The sequence below is a fragment of the Chanodichthys erythropterus genome, chromosome 4 (genome assembly GCF_024489055.1).
Source record: "Chanodichthys erythropterus isolate Z2021 chromosome 4, ASM2448905v1, whole genome shotgun sequence".
NCBI lineage: Eukaryota > Metazoa > Chordata > Actinopteri > Cypriniformes > Xenocyprididae > Chanodichthys > Chanodichthys erythropterus.
This window is the reverse complement of record NC_090224.1, coordinates 21,647,331-21,671,500: the sequence shown is the minus strand read 5'-3', so window position 1 is coordinate 21,671,500 and position 24,170 is coordinate 21,647,331. Positions and strand designations below refer to the sequence as shown.

General features: G+C 35.6%; 3 protein-coding genes and 1 long non-coding RNA gene across 5 annotated transcripts in view; 2 read left to right on the top strand and 2 right to left on the bottom strand.

Moving 5' to 3' along the window:
- Positions 1-4,162, bottom strand: part of arhgap39 (Rho GTPase activating protein 39) — a 69,226-nt gene extending 65,064 nt beyond the window's left edge. The window contains exon 1 of the mRNA XM_067383327.1: positions 4,076-4,162. Coding sequence (XP_067239428.1) covers positions 4,076-4,086 — 11 coding nt within the window. The 5' untranslated portion in view covers positions 4,087-4,162. The remainder of the gene's footprint in view (positions 1-4,075) is intronic.
- A 1,509-nt stretch (positions 4,163-5,671) lies between these two features.
- Positions 5,672-9,119, top strand: c4h8orf82 (chromosome 4 C8orf82 homolog). Its single transcript, XM_067383325.1, has 3 exons — positions 5,672-5,899; positions 5,974-6,022; positions 8,440-9,119. Exons 1-3 carry the CDS (start codon positions 5,768-5,770, stop codon positions 8,892-8,894), a joined length of 636 nt encoding a protein of 211 aa, XP_067239426.1. The 5' UTR covers positions 5,672-5,767; the 3' UTR covers positions 8,895-9,119.
- Positions 9,120-11,299: 2,180 nt separating this feature from the next.
- naprt (nicotinate phosphoribosyltransferase) lies at positions 11,300-22,990 on the top strand. Of its 2 annotated transcripts, XM_067384491.1 has the most exons (13): positions 11,303-11,802; positions 14,460-14,587; positions 14,673-14,755; positions 16,795-16,925; positions 17,055-17,170; positions 17,562-17,755; positions 17,840-17,980; positions 19,546-19,630; positions 19,701-19,781; positions 19,881-19,983; positions 20,221-20,378; positions 22,528-22,635; positions 22,710-22,990. In XM_067384491.1, exons 1-13 carry the CDS (start codon positions 11,553-11,555, stop codon positions 22,794-22,796), a joined length of 1,665 nt encoding a protein of 554 aa, XP_067240592.1. In that variant the 5' UTR covers positions 11,303-11,552; the 3' UTR covers positions 22,797-22,990. The 2 variants fall into 2 exon arrangements, with proteins under 2 accessions (XP_067240593.1, XP_067240592.1); XM_067384492.1 differs by lacking the exons at positions 22,528-22,635; positions 22,710-22,990 and having other exon boundaries at positions 11,300-11,802; positions 19,881-20,093; positions 20,221-20,356.
- LOC137019243 (uncharacterized) overlaps positions 19,692-24,170 on the bottom strand; it is a 30,788-nt gene continuing 26,309 nt past the window's right edge. Inside the window, exons 4-5 of the long non-coding RNA XR_010894983.1 lie at positions 19,850-20,002; positions 19,692-19,763 (exon numbers count right to left, since the gene is read on the bottom strand). This is a non-coding gene — a long non-coding RNA (uncharacterized lncRNA). The remainder of the gene's footprint in view (positions 19,764-19,849; positions 20,003-24,170) is intronic.

Below are 24,170 nucleotides of genomic sequence, written 5' to 3'. Positions count from 1 at the left end.
GATTCAGGCTGCGGCCCCTTTAATTCGCCTGCTCCCTGCCACACGAGCTCTCGACTATATTACAGTGCATTTACAAAGTTCACACAGCTAATAAAACCCTCAAATGGATCTTTACAAGATGTTCGTCATGCATACTGTATGCATGCTTCGAATTATGTGAGTATAGTATTTATTTGGATGTTTACGTTTGATTCTGTATGAGTTTGATAGTGCTCCGTGGCTAAAGCTAACATTACACACTATTGGAGAGATTTATAAAGAATGAAGTTGTGTTTATGAGTTATAAAGACTGCAAGTGTTTAATAATGAAAATAGCGACGGCTCTTGTCTCCACGAATACAGTAAGTAACAACATGCTAATGAAACATTTAGAAAGACAATTTACAAATATCACTAAAAATATCATATCATGGATCATGTCAGTTATTATTGCTCCATCTGCCATTTTTCGCTGTTGTTTTTGCTTGCTTACCTAGTCTGATGATTCAGCTGTGCACAGATCCAGACGTTAATACTGGCTGCCCTTGTCTAATGCCTTGAACATGGGCTGGCATATGCAAATATTGGGGGCGTACATATTAATGATCCCGACTGTTACGTAACAGTCAGTGTTATGTTGAGATTCGCCTGTTCTTCAGAGGTCTTTTAAACAAATGAGATTTATATAAGAATGAGGAAACAATGGAGTTTGAGGCTCACTGTATGTCATTTCCATGTACTGAACTCTTGTTATTCAACTATGCCAAGATAAATTCAATTTTTGATTCTAGGGCACCTTTAAAATTAAAAATTAAAAATGTTGCATTGGCAACTCACTGAAATAAAAAGTTGATGGACTAAACTAAGTAAAACTAAACAAACTAAACTAAACAACCAAAACTAAAATTAAAATTTAAATCAGTTCTTTTTAGTGAATCAAAACGAAATATAAAAAAATACTAAAATTAAAACTGAAAATATAAAAATGAAAGCTAATTCAAAATATGTAAGCTCTCAGATATACATCCAATGTCAAAAACACTTCAATTTTCTCATAACATACATTAAAAATCACCTTTTTTCACAAAGATTCTAAAAATGAGTCGGTTTCTCTAAACCCCTCCTTTCCGAGAGCCTGCTCTGCTCTGATTGGTCAGACAACCCAGTCTGTTGTGATTGGTCGACCGCTTACAGTGCGTGTCAGAAACGAAACTCCCATTACCATCTGAATTTCAGCTCTTTCTCAGCGCTTGATACACAGCGATACGAACAGTAACGATGGCTTCGGTTTTACCGTATCAATTCAGCAGTTCAGAATCGATTCTTTCTTTTAGGAGAAAATAACTTATTTATAACTTTAAAACTTTGCCGAGTTTTTACGTTCACAAACAGCTATAACACACTACATGAAAGGTAATATTCGAAAAAGCATAATGGGGAACTTTAATAAACAGCACTGAAATATCTCTGCTGACGCTGTGAGATGAAGGCTAGCAGGTGTTTGTCAGCACCTGTGCACACTGTGTTTTGAATGCCACAGCCACAGCACAATGACATTCACACTGACCACAGGGTAAACAGCAGCGTTTGGGCCTGTGCTCTCCGAGAATGACTCAACGAGGACGAGAACGGGACGAAACACGTCTGCGCTCCACCCGGCTGTGGTTTCATCCATTTACACACCCAACCTCTTCCTGCATCCACATCTAGAGCAAATCTGAAACATCACACGCCTCTCACAAGCTCTCCATTTGATTCTGATTCATTTTCTGGAACTATTACTTCTATACATAAATATTGATGTTTTTAGTAAAATAAGTAATGCTAACTTTTCAGATTTCAGTTCACAATCAATAAAGGATTCGTCAGCCTGATTCATACAGTGACTCCTAAGTTAATGAGTCTTTTGAATGATATATTAAAAGGACTGGCTCACAGGAGTCATTTGTTCATGAATTAGACTACACCAATTGCACTGTATGTTTTTGATTTACTAAGAAGAACCACATTTTAAAGAGTCATTTGTTCGGAAATTGGACTACACTAGTTGAGCGGTATATTTTTGATTCATTAAAAAGAACCGATTTAAAAGAGTCGCTTGTTCAGGAATTGCTCTACTTTGGTTGAGCAGTGTGTCTTTGATTCACTTAACAAAACCAATATTTAAAAGAGTCATTTGTTCATGAATTGGTCTACACTGGTTGAGCAGTGTGTCTTTGATTCACTTAACAAAACCAATATTTAAAAGAGTCATTTGTTCATGAATTGGTCTACACTGGTTGAGCAGTGTGTCTTTGATTCACTTAACAAAACACATTTAAATGAGTCATCTGTTCATGAATTGGACTAGACTGGCTGCATTGTATGCTTTTGATTCACTAAGAAGAACCAATTTAAAAGAGTAATTTGTTCGGGAAATGGATTAGACTGGTTGTGTTTTTTGATTCACTAAAAAGAACCGTTTTTAAAGAGTCATTTGTTCATGAATTGGTCTACACTGGTTGAGCAGCATGTTTTTGATTCGCCTAACAAAACCCATATTTAAGAGAGTCATTTGTTCATGAAGTATGTTTTTGATTCACCTAGAATATTCAAATTAAAAGAGTCATTTGTTCATGAACTGAACAACAGCATCATGATGTATGTTATTGTGTGCATCCTGTGAGGACAGTTCATTATGCATCACATTTGTGCATGATGATTTATGCAAGCTTGATTTTGTGCAGTTTCTGAAATGTGCAATTCATAATTCGCTAAGTGAATTACATCCAATAAAATGTCCTCTCTCCAAAGCCCCGCCCTCCAAAGACATGTGAGCCAACCTGATGCCACTAGAGTGCCCGCCCACTTTTTTAGCGGTGTTGATTCCGGTGTTCCAGTGTTTTGAAATCGGCCATCACTAAATAAGTTGTTATTTTGGCGCACCAAAATTATTATAATATTAATATTGAGCTACTGTACTCACATGAACTGATTTAAATATGTTTTTAGTACATTAATGGATCTTGAGAGAGGAAATGTCATTGCTGGCCATCGGATTTCATCAAAAATATCTTAATTTGTGTTCTGAAGATGAACGAAGGTCTTACGGGTGTGGAACGACATGAGGGTGAGTAATTCATGACTTTTCATTTTTGGGTGAACTAACCCTTTAATGGTTATAACGATATTGATTTTGCAGGAATTATAATAAGGCGCTAAAAATATTACCCTTTAAAAGTCTGTTGAACCAATGGGATCACTGTGGGTCCTAAGGAGACCCGATTTCTCACCACACCGGAAGTATTTAGATTATATCATTCGCAGTTCTTCATGGGAGTGGGAGGAGCTAAAAAGCTTATTTGGCGCAACTTGCTTGTCGCGATGCTCAGATTGGTGGAAATTTCTTCACAGAATCATGGATAATGTCGTTTTCATCAGGAATTCCGCTGTTATTTTAAAATTAAATTTATATTTGATTTATATATATATATATATATATATATATATATATATATATATATATATATAAATATACACACACATACACAGAGGGTGCATTCGTTTCATGGCCAATGCTTTGTTTGATAAACACAAGGAGGTTTCCAATAAAAATGACACTTCCCATTTCCACATGGATCGCTGACTTCCTCAACACTAACCATGAATAATTAAATAGCACAAGACTCTCGGGCACGGGCGACGCTGGATAACGCATCGAGGGTCGCGTGCCGCAGGTGTCTGCATCCCTGTCATGACATTTTGCTTAAAATAGGATGCTGCGCGTCCTCGCATTGCATCGCCCCACCGTGCGCGCGCCTCGGGGGGATGCGTTCGCTAGGTGCGTGTCCGCGTCTTTACGGAGGAATGACAGAAAATCAACAATGAACCGGTGCAGGGATCCGCTCGGAGCTGCTCATCGCCGGCTCATGGGTGTGGAGGGTGTCATGCACGAGCCGGGCTGAACCGGCAGGCAAACACACATCGTATTTAAGTGATGCAAATGATGCCGCCGATGGGTGACCATGGTTAAGCGCGCAGTCTCGCGCCCGTCGCGAACACTAAATCACCGCATTTCACTGCACACGCGAAACTGATGAGCGCGCGTCATGTTTACCTCTCAGCCATGGTGCCTCTTGTTCCCGCTTTAACACGCAGTGAGGGTAATCCACAGGACGCCAGTCATGGTGATGGAGGCTCCGCCACAGCCGCCGCAGTCAAAGCGAATGAACGAGTATCTGGAGCACGCGCTGTCCGCCCGCGTCTCCGTCACCACCGACAACCTGACGTCATTTTGCGCTTCTCGCAGGCGGAGCGCGCGGGGAGGCTGAAAAGAGCAGGTTACCATGGCAACTCTAGAACGCCGGCGCGCATCTCGAACTGTATGGAATCAATGGAATCTATCTATCTATCTATCTATCTATCTATCTATCTATCTATCTATCTATCTATCTATCTATCTATCTATCTATCTATCTATCTGTCCGTCTATCCATTCATCTATCTATCTATCTATCTATCTATCTATCTATCTATCTATCTATCTATCTATCTATCTATCTATCTATCTATCTATCTATCTATCTATCTATCTATCTATCTATCTATCTGTCTATCCATTCATCTATCTATCTATCTGTCTATCCATTCATCTATCTATCTATCTATCTATCTATCTATCTATCTATCTATCTATCTATCTATCTATCTATCTATCTATCTATCTATCTATCTATCTATCTGTCTGTCTATCCATTCATCTATCTATCTATCTATCTATCTATCTATCTATCTATCTATCTATCTATCTATCTATCTATCTATCTATCTATCTATCTATCTATCTATCTATCTATCTATCTATCTATCTATCCGTCCGTCCGTCCGTCCGTCCGTCCCTCCTTCCTTCCTTCCATCCATCCATCAATCCGTCCGTCCATTTATCTAATCTATCTATCTGTCCGTCCGTCCGTCTGTCTATCTATATATTATACTCAAGTACAGTGTAAAAATAATTGTTGGTTTAACTTTAAAAAGTTTACTGGTTGCCTTAAATTTTAATTTCAGTGAATTCAAAATCAAATACAATGAAGGTTTAATCAACAGAAACTTAAAATATCATGTTTTCTGATTGAACCACATTAATTATCTAAGTTGATTTGACAGAAAATAAATACTGTGATAATGATTTTTTACAGTGTATGACAGAGTTATATCTTATATCATACTCATTCTTGTCTGAATGGCATTGCATTAGATACAATTTTAAAGCAAGTGCCATTTGTTTTAAGAAAGATAGCAAAAACATTTAAAAAAAAGTAAAACAACAAATATAGTGTTAAGAAAGTATAATAAATAATAACTCTATAGTATTCGTGTTGCGTTCTTCCATTTACTTTTACCCATTCACACTTTAAACTTTTACCCCCCTAAGATTTTCTTCATGTCTCTAATGCATTTTAAAATTAAACTTTTTATTTATGTTTGTATTCTGCCAATAAGCATCTTGCCTATTAAATACTACACAGCGCCATCTAGTGTTTACCTGAAGTAAAATCAAATGCGCCACTGCTTTTAAAGTATTATAATAATGTGACTTCTTATCTAGCAAAATCTGATGATGTTTAGCAGATCTTGTAAACACTAATGCAACCCAAACACTATAAAACTATAAAACAACGGCGATTCAATCACAGAAAGGCGGAACTGATGTGCGTGGCGTTTGTTTCCCCCGGACACAGAGACAGCTGGAACTCTACAAAATATAAACATAATAACAATGCAGCGGTTTTGCTGTACATAAGCAGTTATGAGGTTTGTCAACAGGCTGTTTAGTCCTCAGTGGAGGTTGTTCTGCAGGGATGTGTCCTCATACACACAAGGACAGAGTCCAGAAGCGAGAATCAGAGAGTATTTCTACTATATCGATCATCAAGGACAGGTACACCTCTGACAAGATGGCTGATAACATTGATGTTATTCTCATAATCATGATTTATGTTCTCTCTTGTCAAGCTCTTTCTGGATGACACCAAGGTGAAGAACTTTGTCACCTGTTTCAAAGGTATTTCTATTTCTGTATCAACAGTAAAGCCAATATATTTGTGAACCCTTAGTAATGCTATGTTGAGTAATGTATTCATATGTCATGTGGTCTGTGTTACATTAATATAAACCTCTTACACAGTGACTGCAGTACATTAGGGTTAATCCTCTTTACATTTCTGTACTTCAAATGGCTCTTACTGCGGTTTAACATGGTACAGTGATGATGTATGATGATAATACCACAGTATTGTATGGTTAAATATTCATAACCCATGCAGGGTTTAAGAATGTGAAATTAAAATAAATAAATTATTCCAAATTTAATCCGAATATAACTGAAAATATTCGTAAGATTTCCAATAATTTGTTGTAGATAGACATTTAAAAGCTCAAGACTTTGAAATGTTAAAAGCTCGAGGATTTGAACATTTGGAAATAAAGAATTTATGGCATAAATATCAGTATTGTAATTATTTGTTAATTAAATGAATATTTGATAAAAATAATTATTGTTTTATTTTTATTTTACAGAACAATTTTAATGTATTTTGCAACTAATATATTTCTGTGTTTGTTCATAATTAGAGTTAATAATAATAATAATGCGTTAAATTATTGAAATATTAATTTAAACTAGATGAGTTGCTTGCATGATTTAGCAGATTGTTAGCATGTTTTGACACATTGCTGTTGTGTTTCAGTATGTTTGCTTGCATGTTTTATCATGTCGCTAGCATGATTAGCATGTTTGCTAACATTTATAACACAATGTTGTTAGCATGATTTAACATTATTAGCATGTTTTAACATGTTAGCATGATCACCATGTTAGCATATATTTTAATATGTTGTTATGTTTTAGCATGTTAGCATGATTAACATGTTTGTCAGCATTTTTTGCTAACATGTTTCTTACACGATTTTGCATGTTGTTAACATGTTTTAACACGTTAACATGATTAACATGTTGCTAGCATGATTAGCATTTTGTTAGCATAGTTCTAGCATGTTTTCTAACATTTCTAACACAATTTAACAGGTTAACATGTTTTAACATTTTTAACATGATTCAACATTGCTAGCATGTTTTAACATGTTACATAATTACTGTGTTGTTAGCATATTTTAACACATTGCTATCATGTTTTACATGTTAGCAATATTTAACACATTGTTAGCATGTTTTAACATATTAACATGATTAGCATATTGGTAGCATTATTAGCATAATGCTAGCATATTCATAGCATGTTAGCATGATTTTACATTGCTAGCATGTTTTAACATGTTAAGATGATTGTCATGTTGTTAACATATTTTAATATGTTGCTATAATGATTTAACACATTGCTAGCAAGTTTTAACATGTTTAACATGATTAGCCTTTTGCTAGCATTGATTAACATGTTTGTCAACATTTTGTTAACATGTTTCTCACACGATTTTGCATGCTGTTAACATGTTGCTAGCATGTTATAACATGTTAACATGATTAGAATTTGGTAGCATGATTAGCATTTTGTTAGCATATTTCTAGCATGTTTGCTAACATTTTTAACATGATTTAACATGTTGTTAACATGTTGTTAGCATGACTTAACATTATCACGTTTTAACATATTAACATGATTACCATGTTCTTAACATATTTTAACACATTGCTAGCATGTTTTAACATGTTTGTTAACATAATTAGCATTTTGCTAACATGATTAACATGTTTGTCAACATTTTGCTAACATGTTTCTCACATGATTTAACATGTTGCTAACATGTTGTTAGCATTTTTAACATGTTAACATGATTAGAATGTTGCTAGCATGATTAGCATTTTGTTAACGTATTTTCTAACATGTGCTAACATTTCTAACACGATTTAACATGTTTGCTAACATATTTTAACACGTTAATATAATATTTTAGCATGTTTTAACGTGTTTGTTAACATGATTAGCATTTTGCTAGCATGATTAACATGTTTCTCACACAATGTAGCATGTTGCTAGCATGTTTTAACATGTTAACATGATTAACATTTTTTTGCTAGCATGTTTTAACACATTTTGCTAGCATGTATTAACATGTTGTTAGCATGATTAGCCTGTTGCTAGCATATTTAACAGATTGCTAGCAGAACAGTCTGATGGTCTGACCAGAGTTTGGTGGATGTAGTTTGAAAGCTCTCATTTCGAAATTTTAGTCTCAAAGTAATAATAAAAAGCTTTAGCAGATCAGTATGATCTTTCTCAAGCCAACATAAATATTAGGGGTACTTCAAGTAAATATTTTTAAATATATTTATAGTTTAGCTAACATAAAAGTTTGGGAAATGTTTATTTGAACATAATGTTTTATAATAATGAGTTTGAATCAAACCGACCAGCTCTGAGTTTTAATGCAACATTACTGTTCTGTGTGTTCTGTCTCTATCAGACCAGCACTTCTTAGTTTTCTTCTTCAGTCGTCTGAAGTTGAACCAGAGTGGCCGTTATCAACAGGACTTCCCCTTCCTCTCGCTCTGCGGACGTGAACGCAACTTCCTGCGCTGTGAAGATCAGCCCATTGTTTTCACGCACCTGTTATCGGAGGCGGGGCACGAGGAGCGTCTGTCATACTGTGGGGGCGGAGCTAAACTGACCGTTCCGTTCCGCCCAGAATCTCTCTTCATGCAGCCGGCCAGCGGCAGACTGTACCATCCCGGACCCGAGCGGGGCGGAGGGGTGGGGTTGGTACGATCAGCGTTGGCCATTGAGCTGAGTGCCCACTTTGAGTACGCCGCGGGTCAGGAGAGTACAGGACAGCCCACTCATTTCACCTGGGCGGGGCATCGACACACTCTAACGAAAGAGTTGGCGAAACATTTTCCTGCTCAAAAAGATTCAAGATGATTCAATCAATCTAGAAGTAGATTGAGACCATTAAAATCCTGCTGAACACATTTATTGCTGATAAACGCAAACATTTTGAGAGTGAATGCAAAGTTTGTTGGGGGAACACAATACATTTGCGAGAAACACTAAAGTTGATGAAAAGTTCCTTGAGAAATGTAGATTGTGACCATTAAAATCCTGCTGTAATTCATGTATATTCTGAACATACTGCTGAAATAAATGTATATATTGTGTCTTATGGCTGGGTTGTTTTCTTAATGTTTGTTGTTCTGTCTTCATTTACTCACCCTCAATTCATCCCCAACCCATATGATTTTGTTTTTCCATACAGAACAAACAGAGATGTTTAGCAGAACGTCCAATGAGCGTGAATGTAATGGATGCTGCTGATCACCTAAATCAATAAACAAACAAATAAAACACCACTAAACTATTCCGTTAGGCATCAGTACTAACATTTGTGTCATTTCCATGTTTTGATGGCTTTACTATTATAACTAAATACTATTATTTACAACCCTGGAGGAAATTGCAGGGGGTGCAAAAGTTGATGAAACGGTATCAGTCAATTAATTTATAAAAATGTAAAATGATTAAAAAATAAAAAGTTGAAATAAACCCCTTGTTTGTTTTTTAAAAAGATGAAATTTGTTTACTAAATTGTTGAAAACTTAACTTAAAATTAAGGTGACTTGAAAGTAAATAAATTAGGTGATGGAAAAAATGAGATGCGAGGAAAATTATATTTCAATGCTTTTGCGTTCTCTCAAAATGTTAGCATTCCCTGAATAACCAATTAAAGAAAAAAAACTATTGTGATGAAAATAATATAAAGTGGGAATAGAAACTATATTTCAAAGCTTTTGCAAGCAAAAGTTTTCAGATGGAGCGCAAACTTTGAGAAGAAACGTAATACATTTGCGAGAGAACGCAAAGTTTTGTGAGTGATGCAAAGTTTCTCATGGGAACGGAATAGATTGCTAATGGAACGCAAACATTTTGAGGGCAAATGTAAAGTTTCTTGGGGGAACGCAAACATTTTAAAAACAATGAAAAGTTAATTGGAGAAGAAGCTTAATACATTTGCAAGAGAACGCAAAGTTCGCAAAGTTTCTTATGGGAACGGAATAGATTGCCGATTGAACACAAACGTTTAGAGAGCGAATGTAAAGTTTCTTGGGCGAATGCAAAACATTTTCGAGAAAACGCAAACATTTTAAAAGCGATGAAAAGTTTCTTGGAGAAGCAGCTTAATACATTTGCAAGAGAACGCAAAGTTTGCAAAGTTTCTTATGGGAACGGAATAGATTGCCGATAGAACACAAACGTTTAGAGAGCGAATGTAAAGTTTATTTTAACACAAAACAGTTGTGAGGAAACGCAAACGTTTTAAAAGCGATGAAAAGTTTATTGGAGTAGAAACGTAATACATTTGCGAGAGAACGCAAAGTTTTGCTAACGGAAAAAAAGTTTCTTATGGGAACGGATGAGATTGCCAATAGAACGTAAACGTTTTGAGAGCGAATGTAAAGTTTCTTGGGCGAACGCAAACATTTTCGAGAAAACGCAAACATTTTAAAAGCGATGAAAATTTCTTGGTGAAGAAGCTTAATACATTTGCGAGAGAACGCAAAGTTTGCAAAATTTCTTATGGGAACGGAATAGATTGCCGATAGAACACAAACGGTTAGAGAGCGAATGTAAAGTTTATTGTAATGCAAAACAGTTGTGAGAAAACGCAAACGTTTTAAAAGTTATTAAAAGTTTCTTGGAGAAGAAACGTAATACATTTGCAAGAGAACGCAAAGTTTTGCTAACGGAAAAAAAGTTTCTTATGGGAACGGATTAGATTGCCAATAGAACGTAAACGTTTTGAGAGCGAATGTAAAGTTTCTTGGGGAAAACGCAAACATTTTCGAGAAAACACAAATATTTTAAAAGGGATGAAAAGTTTCTTGGAGAAGAAGCTTAATACATTTGCCAGAGAATGCAAAGTTCGTTATGGGAACGGAATAGATTGCCGATAGAATGCAAACATTTAGAGAGCGAATGTAAAGTTAATTGTAGGAGCGCAAAGCATTTGTGAGAAAACGCAAATGTATTAAAAGCGATGAAAAGTTTCTTAGAGAAGAAACGTAATACATTCGCGAGAGAACGCAAAGTTTTGCGAGTGATGCAAAGTCGGGAACGCAATACTTTTGCAAGAGAATGCAAAAACAATGAAATATAGCTGATTTTTCCTCCCATCTATTTTTTTCAATCTCCGCGACCTTTTAGGGGCTTCATAGTTAAAAAATAATTTGGAAAATCCCTGATCTAAATTATTGACACTTAAAAAAAATAAATAAATCAGTCTGCTAAAGTGGTACTTTAGTATGTATGTTTATTATGTACCATCTTCCTAGCATGCAAATAAACCTTCAGGATCATACAGTGTGTGGAAGTGTTGAAACCTCTAACCAGTTTACAAACACATCAGTGATTGAAGAACACATGTTGGGCGGAGACTAAATACTAGCAGGAATCATGTAACTGTGTAAAGGGTCACCCGGTTACACGTGAGCATGGTGGGAGACGCCAGATACTAAAGGAAAGACAGGAAACACCAATACTGCATGTTGCACAACAAAAACAACCCGATAAACTGGACTGAAAATGGCGACATGTGAGAGAAATGAAGCGCGTGCGGCGCTCGAGCGCTCCGTGCTCAACCGGGTACCGCCGCTTCTCACGGATCTGTACCAATTCACCATGGCGTACGCGTACTGGCGCGCGGGCAGACACAACGAGCCTGCCGTGTTCGAACTGTTTTTCAGGGATAACCCGTTCGGCGGAGGATTTTCGCTCTTTGCGGGTCTGAGCGACTGTTTGCTGTTCCTGCAAAACTTCACTTTCTCAGATGACGGTGAGAATGTGTACTGCATACATACTTGGAATGAGTCTCAAAAACTAGTATGCTGCCCAAGAACACAGAATTTTTGGGTATGTCTAGTGAGCTCCCTACACAGCATGTGGTTCAAAACCTAGTATGCTGCATAACTAGACAGCTTTTTTTGGCATGCGTCTTAAAATCTAGTGCACTGCCTACATCATGCATCTCATAACCTAGTATGCTGTCTAATAGGCAGGCAGCTTTTGACAGTGTTTTAAAACTTTGCGATGACTGCATAGACAGCATTTTTTTTTTTTTTTCATTTCTTAAAACCTAAACAGTTTTTGTGGTCATGCATCTCAAAACCTAGTATGCTGCCTAACTAAACAGCATTTGTCAGGCATATGTCTTAAAACCAAGTAAGCTCCCTACTTAAACAGCTTTTTTTAGGTATGTATCTTAACCTAGTATGCAGTCTACATAGTGCACTAACTACATCTCTAAACCTAGTATGCTGCCAAACTAGACAGCATTTGTTGAGCATATGTCTTAGAACCAAGTGAGCTCACTACCCAAACAGCAGTTTTGGGCATGCATCTCAAAAACGTAGTATGCTACCTAACTAGGCAGCATTTTTGGCATGTGTCTTAAAACCTAGTGCACTGACTACATCATGCATCTCAAAACCTAGTATGCTGCCTAACTAAACAGCATTTGTCAGGCATATGTCTTAAAACCAAGTAAGCTCCCTGCTCAAACAGCTTTTTGGGCATGCATCTTAATATGTAATACCTAGTATGCGGTCTACATAGTGCACTGACTACATCATACATCTCAAAACCTAGTATGCTACCTAACTAGACAGCATTAGTTAGGCATATGTCTTAAAACCAAATGAAATGACTACCTAAACAGCTTTTTCGGCTATGCATCTCAAAACCTAGTATGCTGTCTACATAGGCAGTTTTTGACAGTGTCACAAAACTTGCCATGACTGCATAGATAGCATTTTTTGGCACGTCTTAAAACCTAGTGACCAACTACCTAAACAGTTTTTGTGGGCAAGCATCTCAAAACCTAGTATGCTGCATAACTAGACAGCATTTTTGGCATGTGTCTTAAAACCTAGTGCACTGACTACATCATGCATCTCAAAACATAGTAAGCTTCTTAACTAAACAGCATTGAGCATGTGTCTTAAAACCAAGTAGGCTACCTGCTCAAATAGCTTTTTTGGGCATGCATCTTAACCTAGTATGGAGTCTACAGAGTGCACTTACTACATCATACATCTCAAAACCTAGTATGCTGCCTAACTAGATTAGTTAGTCATTAGTTAGGCATATGTCTTAAAACCAAATGAAATGACTACCTAAACAGCTTTTTTGGCTATGCATCTCAAAACCTAGTATGCTGTCTACATATGCAGTTTTTGACAGTGTCACAAAACTCGATGACTGCATAGATAGAATTTTTTGGCACGTCTTAAAACCTAGTGACCAACTACCTAAACATTTTTCTTGGGCATGCATCTCAAAACCTAGTATGATGCATAACTAGACAGCATTTTTGGTATGTGTCTAAAACCTAGTGCACTGACTACATCATGCATCTCAAAATCTAGTATGCTAAACAGCATTTGTCAGGCATACGTCTTAAAACCAAGTAAGCTCCCTGCTCAAACAGCATTTTTGGGCATGCATCTTAACCCAGTATGCATTCTACAAAGTGCCCTGCCTACATCATACATCTCAAAACCTAGTATGCTGCCTAACTAGACAGCATTAGTTAGGGATATGTTTTAAAACCAAGTGAAATGACTACCTAAACAGTTTTTTTGGTATGCTGTCTAGGAAGCAGGAAGCTTTTGACAGTGTTTTAAAACTTTGCGATGACTGCATAGACAGCATTTTTTGGCATGTCTTAAAACCTAAACAGTTTTTGTGGGCATGCATCTCAAAACTTAGTATGCTGCCTAACTAGACAGCATTTTTGGCATGTGTTTTAAAACCTTGTGCACTGACTACATCATGCATCTCAAAACATAGTATGCTGCCAAAACAGTATTCACAAAACTTTGCGATGACTGCATAGACAGCATTTTTTGGCATGTCTTAAAACCTAGTTAACTGACTACCTAAATAGTTTTTCTGGGCATGCATCGTATGCTGTCTACACAGCTGACTCAAACCCTTGTGATCTGACTAAGTAGAGTGAATTTTTGGAAGTGTATCACTAACCTAATAAGCTGCCATCTCGAAAGCAAGTGATTTTGCAGCATATTTGGGCTCAGCGGACTCCTGTGGTGCCTGAAAATGCGGTCTAGTTAGGCTCCCTAGGTTTTGAGACGGTCTTCCAGTTGGACAATGACAGGAATGTATGTATGCATTCTAAAAGGAATGTACGCCATGAATGCAAATGAACTTCTGCCTAGATCAGAACACCGCAGTCCTGTGTACTACGTAATCACACTACAGAGTGGACTCACATGCCCTTGATTTACTGATCAACACACCCAACACACGTTTGCAGATATGCGCTTGTTTCTTGACATGCATTTCGCAGTCTAATGGTGTTATCTGCAAGTCAGTAGTTGCAACATGATGAATGCAAGCAAAGTCCATGGAAATGAGGTCTACTGTATCACATTCTGTCCGCTCATCAGCTCAGCATCATCTCCTGTGTTTCAGATGTGGAGTATTTGCGCTCCGTCCTCCCGGCGGACACAGACGCTGCCTTTTTCACATATCTGAAGGAGCTGGACTGTTCGGCTGTGTCTGTGTCAGCATTACCTGAGGGATCCGTCGTCTTCGCCAGAGTATGTGAGCGATTCAGAGGTCAAGGGTAATCTGGTCTTCTGCTACAGGAGGTTGAGTTCCTGTGTCTGTAATTCATGTTTTTAGGTTCCTCTGTTGGAAGTATCTGGACCGCTGGCTGTAGTTCAGCTGCTGGAGACCAGCCTGCTCTGCCTGGTGAACTACGCCAGGTAAATACAAAAACACATAGATTACAGCATTATATTAAATGACATTCATTCATTATGCAATGCCATGGGCCATTCTACAGAATGTCGTTTTCCACAACTTTTGTTTGTTTCATGATTTAAAAATAAAATTTAAAATATTTTTTTTTAACTTAAAGGTGCCATCTAACATTTTTTTTACAAGATGTAATATAAGTATAATAAGTCTAAGGTGTCCCCTGAATGTGTCTGTGAAGTTTCAGCTCAAAATACCCCATAGATTTTTAACTGCCTATTTTGGGGCATCATTAACTATGCACTGATTTTGGCAGCGCGCCGCCCCTTTAATTCGCCTGCTCCCTGCCACACGAGCTCTCGACTATATTACAGTGCATTTACAAAGTTCACACAGCTAATATAACCCTCAAATGGATCTTTACAAGATGTTCATCATGCATACTGTATGCATGCTTCGAATTATGTGAGTAAAGTATTTATTTTGATGTTTACGTTTGATTCTGAATGAGTTTGAGGCTATGCTCTGTGGCTAACGGCTAATGCTACACTGTTGGAGAGATTTATAAAGAATGAAGTTGTGTTTATGAATTATACAGACTGCAAGTGTTTAATAATGAAAATAACGACGGCTCTTGTCTCCGTGAATACAGTAAGAATCGATGGTAACTTTAACCACATTTAACAGTACATTAGCAACATGCTAACGAAACATTTAGAAAGACAATTTACAAATATCACTAAAAATATCATGTAATCATGGATCATGTCAGTTATTATTGCTCCTTCTGCCATTTTTCGCTATTGTTCTTGCTTGCTTACCTAGTCTGATGATTCAGCTGTGCACAGATCCAGACGTTAATACTGGCTGCCCTTGTCTAATGCCTTGAACATGAGCTGGCATATGCAAATATTGGGGTCATACATATGAATGATCCCGACTGTTATGTAACATTCGGTGTTATGTTGAGATTCGCCTGTTCTTCTGAGGTCTTTTAAACAAATTAGATTTATATAAGAAGAGGAAACAATGAAGTTTGAGACTCACTGTATGTCATTTCCATGTACTGAACTCTTGTTATTCAACTATGCCAAGATAAATTCAATTTTTCATTCGAGGGCACCTTTAATAAATCAAATTTTACAAATCAAAAATGTATTTTTTTTTAAAAAACAATGGAAAAAATTATTTCAATATCATTTTCACAAGTTGAAATTTAGGGGTTTATAGTCCCCCCTGTAGTGAAAATTAAGTTTTTAATGTTGTTTAAATGTGGTGTTTTTAATATGCTTTAAAACAATCCATGTGCAAATTCATAAGTCAACACCATTGCTGAGTATTTTCTACTTAAAACCGCAGTGAAAGAAAGAAAGTCTCAAACGCGGTTTGAAATCGCTGGTGTCTGTGCGGTCACAAACTACCTTTAACCAATCACGTCAACGTGTCAGCGGGCTTTAGCATATCATTAACAGAGAACTAGAGGGGAGTCTCGTAGATTTAGCAATATAGCGGGTGTAAGATGTATATTATGACATGTCTTTCTCCACTGATGTTCTGAGTTGCTCAAAGCGTTTGTAAGGATACTGATTGTTAGAAGGCAGCTATCTGACTCTGACATGGCGAACGGGAACATGTTTAGCAACACATTATTAGCTGTTTGATAAAAGTCAATTTAAAGGCTAATCATATTAATTATGTTGTGTATGACGTTGTAAAGAGTGATGCCATTGTACAGTGTTTACTTCAGTAAGTTGACCGAGTGGATCTCTGAGCTGGTGTGAGCGAATGGAGGCGGGGTTCATTTGCATATTCATTAATCCACGTATACTTAATGAGGCAAAGGTGTTAGGAGTTAGGAGCACAAAGGAGTTAAATTCAAGCTATTTTATTAATAAAAAACATTAAAATATGCAATTTGGGTGATCAAAGAAGAGCTTTAAGGGATTGACTCTAAAAAAATGGGATTTATTGTGGTGGAAAGTGGAATCGATGGTTTGGTGACGAGTTTACTGAACGATTAACGAATGAATGCTCTCTCTCCTCTCAGTCTGGTGTGTAGCAATGCTGCTCGTTTCCGTTTGGCTGCAGGTCCCAGACGTCGATTAATGGAGATGGGACTCAGAAGAGCTCAGGGTCCGGACGGAGGCCTGACCGCCTCCCGATACACATACATTGGTGGTGAGTGACACAAAAACACACTTAATGTGTTTCCAGCAAAGAATTCTGGTTTCCAACAATATCTAGAAGTCAATCACACTCTGAAACGACGAGTCTTTCTGGTCTAATAACTACGGTTTGATTTTCCAGGTTTTGATTTGACAAGTAATGCTCTCGCTGGGCGTCTGTTTGGCATTCCTGTGGCGGGAACCATGGCACACTCTTATGTCACTTCCTTTTCCTCGCTGGAGGAGGTGTGGCCACAGGTCGGTAAACATTTCAGCGTTTGTGATCAAATATGCTGTTTAATTCTGGGGTCGGGACGATTTTTTTTTATGTTTTTAGTCTCTTTTGCTCACCAAGGCTGCATTTATTTGATCAAAAATACATTAAAAATTGAGAAATATTTTTATAATTTAAAATAAATCTTTTCTATGTGAATATATAGTAAAGTGTAATTTATCCCTGTGATTTTTCAGCAACATTACTCCAGTCTTCAGTGTCACATGATCCTTCAGAAATCATTCTAATATGCTGATATTACTTTTATAAATGTCTTAAGTATCACTTTTGATCAATTTAATGCATCCTTGCTGAATAAAAATATTGATTCCTTTAACAAAAAAAGCGGATATGTATATGTGTTCGGTTGGTTAGACTCTGTCTCCCTGCGGCGGTGGCGGCCCTATTGACTTCATCTGTCTGGCGAAGGGCTGGCTGGGTCGCGTCTGCCAGCTATTGGAGTCAAAGACGAACCTCATTCGAGAGGGCGAGCTGGCGGCCTTCCTGTCTTACGCCATCGCATACCCTCAAAACTTCCTGCCAGTGATTGACAGCTACAGTGTCAGCTGGTAAGACATTCCCAGAGACACGTGATTGTGTAGTTGTGTTTTATCTCACTGTAGATGACTGTAGTGTGTGTGTTTGTCGTGCAGTAGTGGTTTGCTGTGTTTCTGTGCTGTCGCATTGGCTCTGTCTGAGCTGCGGTATCGGCCGCTGGGTGTCAGGCTGGACAGCGGCGACCTCTGCAGGCAGTCGCTGGAAGTGCGGCGCGTCTTCAAAGAATGTAGCAAAGAGTGAGACACTTCCTTCACACCACCTCAAATAATACACAGGCATTTTACTTCTCACACTTGGGGTTCGTGTTGATTACTTTAGTATTATTTATTCACTATTATTGTATTTATAATTATTCGCTTTTATTTTTATATGTGCTTTTGTCTTTTTTTTTTTTTGTATATCTCTATTTAGCTTTACTTTTTATTATTTTAATTTTAGTAATTTTTAGTTCTTCTACTTAAATAATGCATTTACGTCAGTTATTTGCTAAGGCAAAATTTCAAGTTTAATATTTTAAGTCTAATATTTGTTATTTTATTATATTAACCAGTATCAGAATTTAACGAATTTATATTTTTAACTAAAACAAAAACTAAAACCAAAGAAGTTTTTTTTTGTACTTAACATTAATATTAACTGAAATAAAATAAAATAAAAAAACTAAACTTGTTTTATTTCAGCTTGTTGCCAAATATAAATAAAAATAATTTTAATTACCAAAAATTACTTTGAATAAATTTACAAATGTATTCTTTAACTGATATAAAATATTAAAAAACTAAACTTATTTTATTTCAGCTAGGTGCCAAATATTATAAAAATAATTTAAATTAGCAAAAATGATTTTGAATAAAATTACAAATGCATCCTTTAAAAAAAGTAATTACTCAAAATAAACATAAACTGAAATAAGTTTAGTTTTTAATATTTTATTTTATTTCAGTTAACGTTTATTTTAAGTAATTACGTTTTTTAAAGGCTGCATTTGTAATTTTATTCAAAATCATTTAGCTAATTTAAATTAAGCTGAAATAAAATAACAAATATTAGATGTAAAACATAAACTTAAAAAAAATGTAAACACAATATTTGACACCTAGCCAAAATAAAATAAGTTTAGTTTTTTAATATTTTATTTTAGCTAAGTGCCAAATATTGTTTACATTTTTTTTTTAAGTTTATGTTTTACATCTAATATTTGTTCATTTATTTCAGCTTAATTTTATATTAGCAAAAAATATTTTTAATAGCTTTTTATTTAGCCTTATATATTTAGTTTATTATTTTATACTAAAACTAAAATCCTTGAAAAAAAAATGCAATTACTTAAAATAAACATTAACTGAAATAAAATAAAATAACAAAAACTAAACTTATTTTATTTCAGCTAGTTGCCAAATATTGCATTTAACTTTAAGTTTACGTTTTACATCTAAAATTGATGTTATTTTATTTCAGCTTAATTTAAATGACCAAAAATGATTTTAATAGCTTTATTTTTAACCAAGTTTATTATTAACTAAAACTAATATCCTTAATAAAAAAGTAATTACTTAAAATACACATTAGCTGAAATAAAATAAAATTATAAACTAAACTTATTATATTTCAGCTAGTTGTCAAGGGATAATTTATGATTTTCATTTAGTTTAGGTTAAAGTACTATTACTGCTATTAAAGTACTATTAAAGTGCTATAAATATTATCAAAATGTATAATAGTAACACAAACCCTGGTTTAACCCTAAGAATTAAACTTCAACATGCATCCAGTCTAAACCGATCTGTGTTTCTGTCTGCAGGTTCTCAGTTCCTCAGTTTGAGTCTCTCATCATCGTCGGCTCAAACAGTATTTCTGAACAGAGTCTCTCTGAACTCAACAAGAAGGTAAGAGCTTTTCATATCACAAATAAATTAAAGAAGACGTACATGACCGGTCTGTCTGTCTGTCCGTCAGGATAATGAGATTGATGTGGTTGGTGTGGGGACTCATCTGGTGACCTGCACACGTCAGCCCTCTCTGGGGTGTGTATATAAGGTACAAACATGATATCAAAACTCACGCAGAGTGCTTTATTATTACATGTTCGTGGTTTTATTACTCACCCAGCAAGACTGTGGTTCCTCCTCACTGTAGCTGATAGAGGTCAGAGGTCATCCCAGAATGAAGATGAGTGAAGATCCAGAGAAAAGCACACTGCCAGGAAGGAAGTCTGTCTATAGGCTTCTGGACACAGACGGTCAGCATTTATCTGTTGTCTGTATAGAGAGACAGAAAAAGAGAGAATATTGCAAAAGGCTTAAAAATGTCAATATTTCAAGATGATATAGACAAGATTTCTAGAAAATGGTGTGTATATGACTGAAGTTTTATTAATTTTAAAGAGATTTTCCAAAACTATTATTAATTTCTTTAGATTTTTACATGAAAAATTAGCTTTAACTGAATTTAGTTCAAATGAATCTCTGTTTCGTAGCTCATCCGCAGATGGATCTGGTGTGTCTATCAGAAGAACCGGCCCCTAAAGCAGGCGTCTCACTGAACTACTACCCTCTAGGACTGGACAAGGCTGTTCAATCCATCACACCTGCTCAAGTAACCAGTCTACGTTTGGATGTCTTCTCCTGTGGGCAGGTAAGTGCTGCCAATACTGAAGGCAAAGTTTTGAAGGCAACACAGTCTATCGGAAAATGGATAGCTAGCATGTTGCTAGCAAGATTTAACATACTGTTAGCATAAATTAACACATTGCTAGCATGTTTCCAGCATCATTTAACACATACCATGTTTTAACATGTTGCTAACATCAATTAACACATGGCTAACATGTTTTTAGCATGAATTAATACATTGCTAACATGTTTTAGCATGTTCATAGCATGAATTAATACATTGCTACAATTTTTTTTAACATGTTGCTATCATGAATTATCACATTGCTAGCATGATTTAGCACATTGCTAGCATGTTTCCAGCATCATTTAACACATACCATGTTTTAACATGTTGCTAACATCAATTAACACATTGCTACCATATTTTAACATGTTACTAACATGATTTACTGCATTTTGGTTAAAATGATTTAACATGTTTTCTAACATCAGTTAGCTCATACCATGTTTTAACATTTTTGCTAACATGAATTAACACATTGCTACCATGTTTTAACTTATTGTTACCATGGTTTAGCACATTGCTAGCATCTTTCCAGCATCAATTAGCACATACCATGTTGCTAGCATGAATTAACACATTGTTAACATGTTTTACCATATTTCTAGCATGAATTAACACATTTGCTACCATGTTTTAATGTTTTTAACATAGATTAACACGTTGTTAACATGTTTTAACTTATTGTTACCATGGTTTACCACATTGCTACCACATGTTTCCAGCATCAATTAATGTTGTTAGCATTAATTAACACATTACTAACATGTTTTAGCATGTTAGCACATTGCTACCATGTGTTAACATGTTGTTAACATGTTTCTAACATCAATTAACACATTACTACCATGTACTAACATGTTGCTAACATGATCTATTACATTGCTAACATGTTTTAACATTTCTAGCATGAATTAGCACATTGCTACCACATTGAATGTGATAAATCATGTTAACAACATGTTAGAACATGGTAGCGATGTACTAATTCATGTTAGAAACATGCTAGCAAAATGTTAAAACATGAATTAGTACATCGCTACCATGTTCTAACATGTTGCTAACATGATTTATCACATTGTTACCATGTTTAAACATATTACTAATGTGATTTACCACATTTTGGTTAGATGATTTAACATATTGTTAGCATGTTTCCTGCATCAATTAACCCATACCATGTTTTAACATGTTGTTAGAATAAACATGTTTCTAACATGAAGTAACACATTTGCTAGCATGTTTTAACATTTTGCTAATATGATTTAACATTTTGTTAGCATTTTTCTAGTATGAATTTGCACATTGCTACCATGTTTTAACATGTTGTTAACATGATTAATCACATTGCTAACATGTTTTAGCATTTTGATAACATGTTTTGAACAAGAATTAGTACATTGCTAGCCTGATTTAACATATTGTTAGCATGTTTCCTGCATCACTTAACACATACCATGTTTTAACATTTTGCTAGCTTCAATAAACACATTGTTAACAGGTTGTAGCATGTTTCTAGCATGAATTAACACATTGCTAACATGTTTTAACATTTTGGTAACATGATATATCACATTGCTAGCATGTTTTAGCATTTTGCTAACATTATTTACCATTTTTACTAGCACGTTTCTTGCATCATTTAGCCTATACCATGTTTAATCATGTTGTTAGAATAGATCAACACATTGTTAACATGTTTTAACATGTTTCTAACATGAATTAACACATTGCTACCATGTTTTAACATTTTACTAACATGATTTAGCTTGCATGTTTCTTGCACGAATTAGCACATTGCTAGCATGTTTTAGCTTTTTGCTAACATGATTTAGCATTTTGCTAGCATGTTTCTTGCACAAATTAGCACATTTGCTAGCATGTTTTAACATTTTTCTAACATGATTTAGCATATTGCTAGCACGTTTCTTGCATGAATTAGCACATTGTTACCATGTTTTATCATGTTGTCCCAGGCTAGTTGATAAGCTTTGTTAGTGATAGACTGCTTAAATACTCTATAAGAAAAGTTTACAGACATGTACTAAAAGCCTCTTCAAAAAGGTATTATTTTCTGTACAGAAGCTAATTGTGATTGTGTGCACAGATCACATGCCCCCTAAACAGTGCTTCAGAGTGTCGTGAGCGTGCACAGATTTCCCTGCAAACGCTGCATCCTCAGCACAAGAGACTACAAGAGCCGCACGATTACATTGTGAGTTCACTGTAATAAATATAGTGACTGAAAATGTACAGACTGAAAGTGTGTTTCTTAACCTTTTCTTAAAGGTGGCTTTATCAGAGCGGCTGCACTCCCTGGTCTCTGATATCACGAAAGGAAACAGTAAAGGCAGCAACTTCCTGCTGTCGAACTGAAGCTGAACGGACCAAAGTCACAGCCATTAAATCTAAAGGAAAAGGTGCCTTGAAGACAAAAATGATCTAATAATAAATGCAGCAGTGCTGTTTGTGATACTCAGTGTGGTACAATGATTAACTAATAAAATGTGATTAATAAAATTATGATTTACTGTTAATTTTACAATGTAATAAAGTTATGAATAAAAGTGAACTGATTCATGACTATGCGTGGTTTGTGCTATAAAGTGTAACAATCAAGTTCTAGAAGGGAAATGGATTTTAGCAATCACTTATATATAGGCATGTGACGGTATCAAATTTTCATGTTGCGATAATCGCTGAAGCTTATACGGTATTATCACGATATTGAAATAAGTTGCAAAAAAAGTGTCGTCACAGTATAACAAGTTTAAGAATTCTTTTTGTAATAACAAAAAGAACTCTAAATGTTTGAATACAATAATAAAATACACAAAAATATATAAAGTAAAATTTTCAAACAGATAAAAGTGCAAAAGAATTAGGCTATAAAGAACATCAGGAAACACTTTACAATAAGGTCTCATTATTTAATGCATTAACTAAGGTTTAGCAATAGCTACATTTGTTACAGAAAGTTTTATTTTTTGTTAATGTTAAGAAATACAACTGATCATCTCAGGTGCGTTAAATAAGTTCTTTTGATTTTAGTAATGTTACTAAACAGTAACTAAGAAATTAACTAACTAAGAATAATTAATGTTTTAAAAGTATTTTTCATTGTCAGTTTGGTAATAATAAATTAACATGTTAACTAATGAAGTTTTACTGAACAATAACAAATAATCAGAACATTTCTAATCATTAGGGCATGTTGTAGTCCAGATTAAAATATAAAAATGTTTAAGTTTGAAAATAAATAGCCTATTAAGTCTTTAGGTATTAAGTATTTGGTGCTGTGATGAACAACATTGAGATTACAAAAAAATGAATGGCTGTTTGAAGCATTTAAAAAACTTAGCGCACTAGCGCAGCTGCTTTGTTTGTGGAGTTTCCGGGGTAACCGCTGCATTTCTGCTGTTCCATCAGCGCCCTCTGCTGTCAGAGAGTGAACGTACACTTTCATTCAGCGCGTCTCCTTCATTCGTTCCGCCATGTGCTTCTCGTGCACGTTGGGCTTGTTTACATCTGAGCAAGTGTCCCTTTGACACAGAATACAGCGGTGTTGTGCATGTTATACGGTTGATGGGAAAAGTATTCTTGAATGCATTATAAAAATGTTAATAATTGTAATAAATATTATTTACGGTATTTTGAAATGCCCACGATAACAATATCGTGCATATTCATTATCACGATATATCGCATTACCGAATATCAGCACAAGTCTACTTATATAATAATATTATA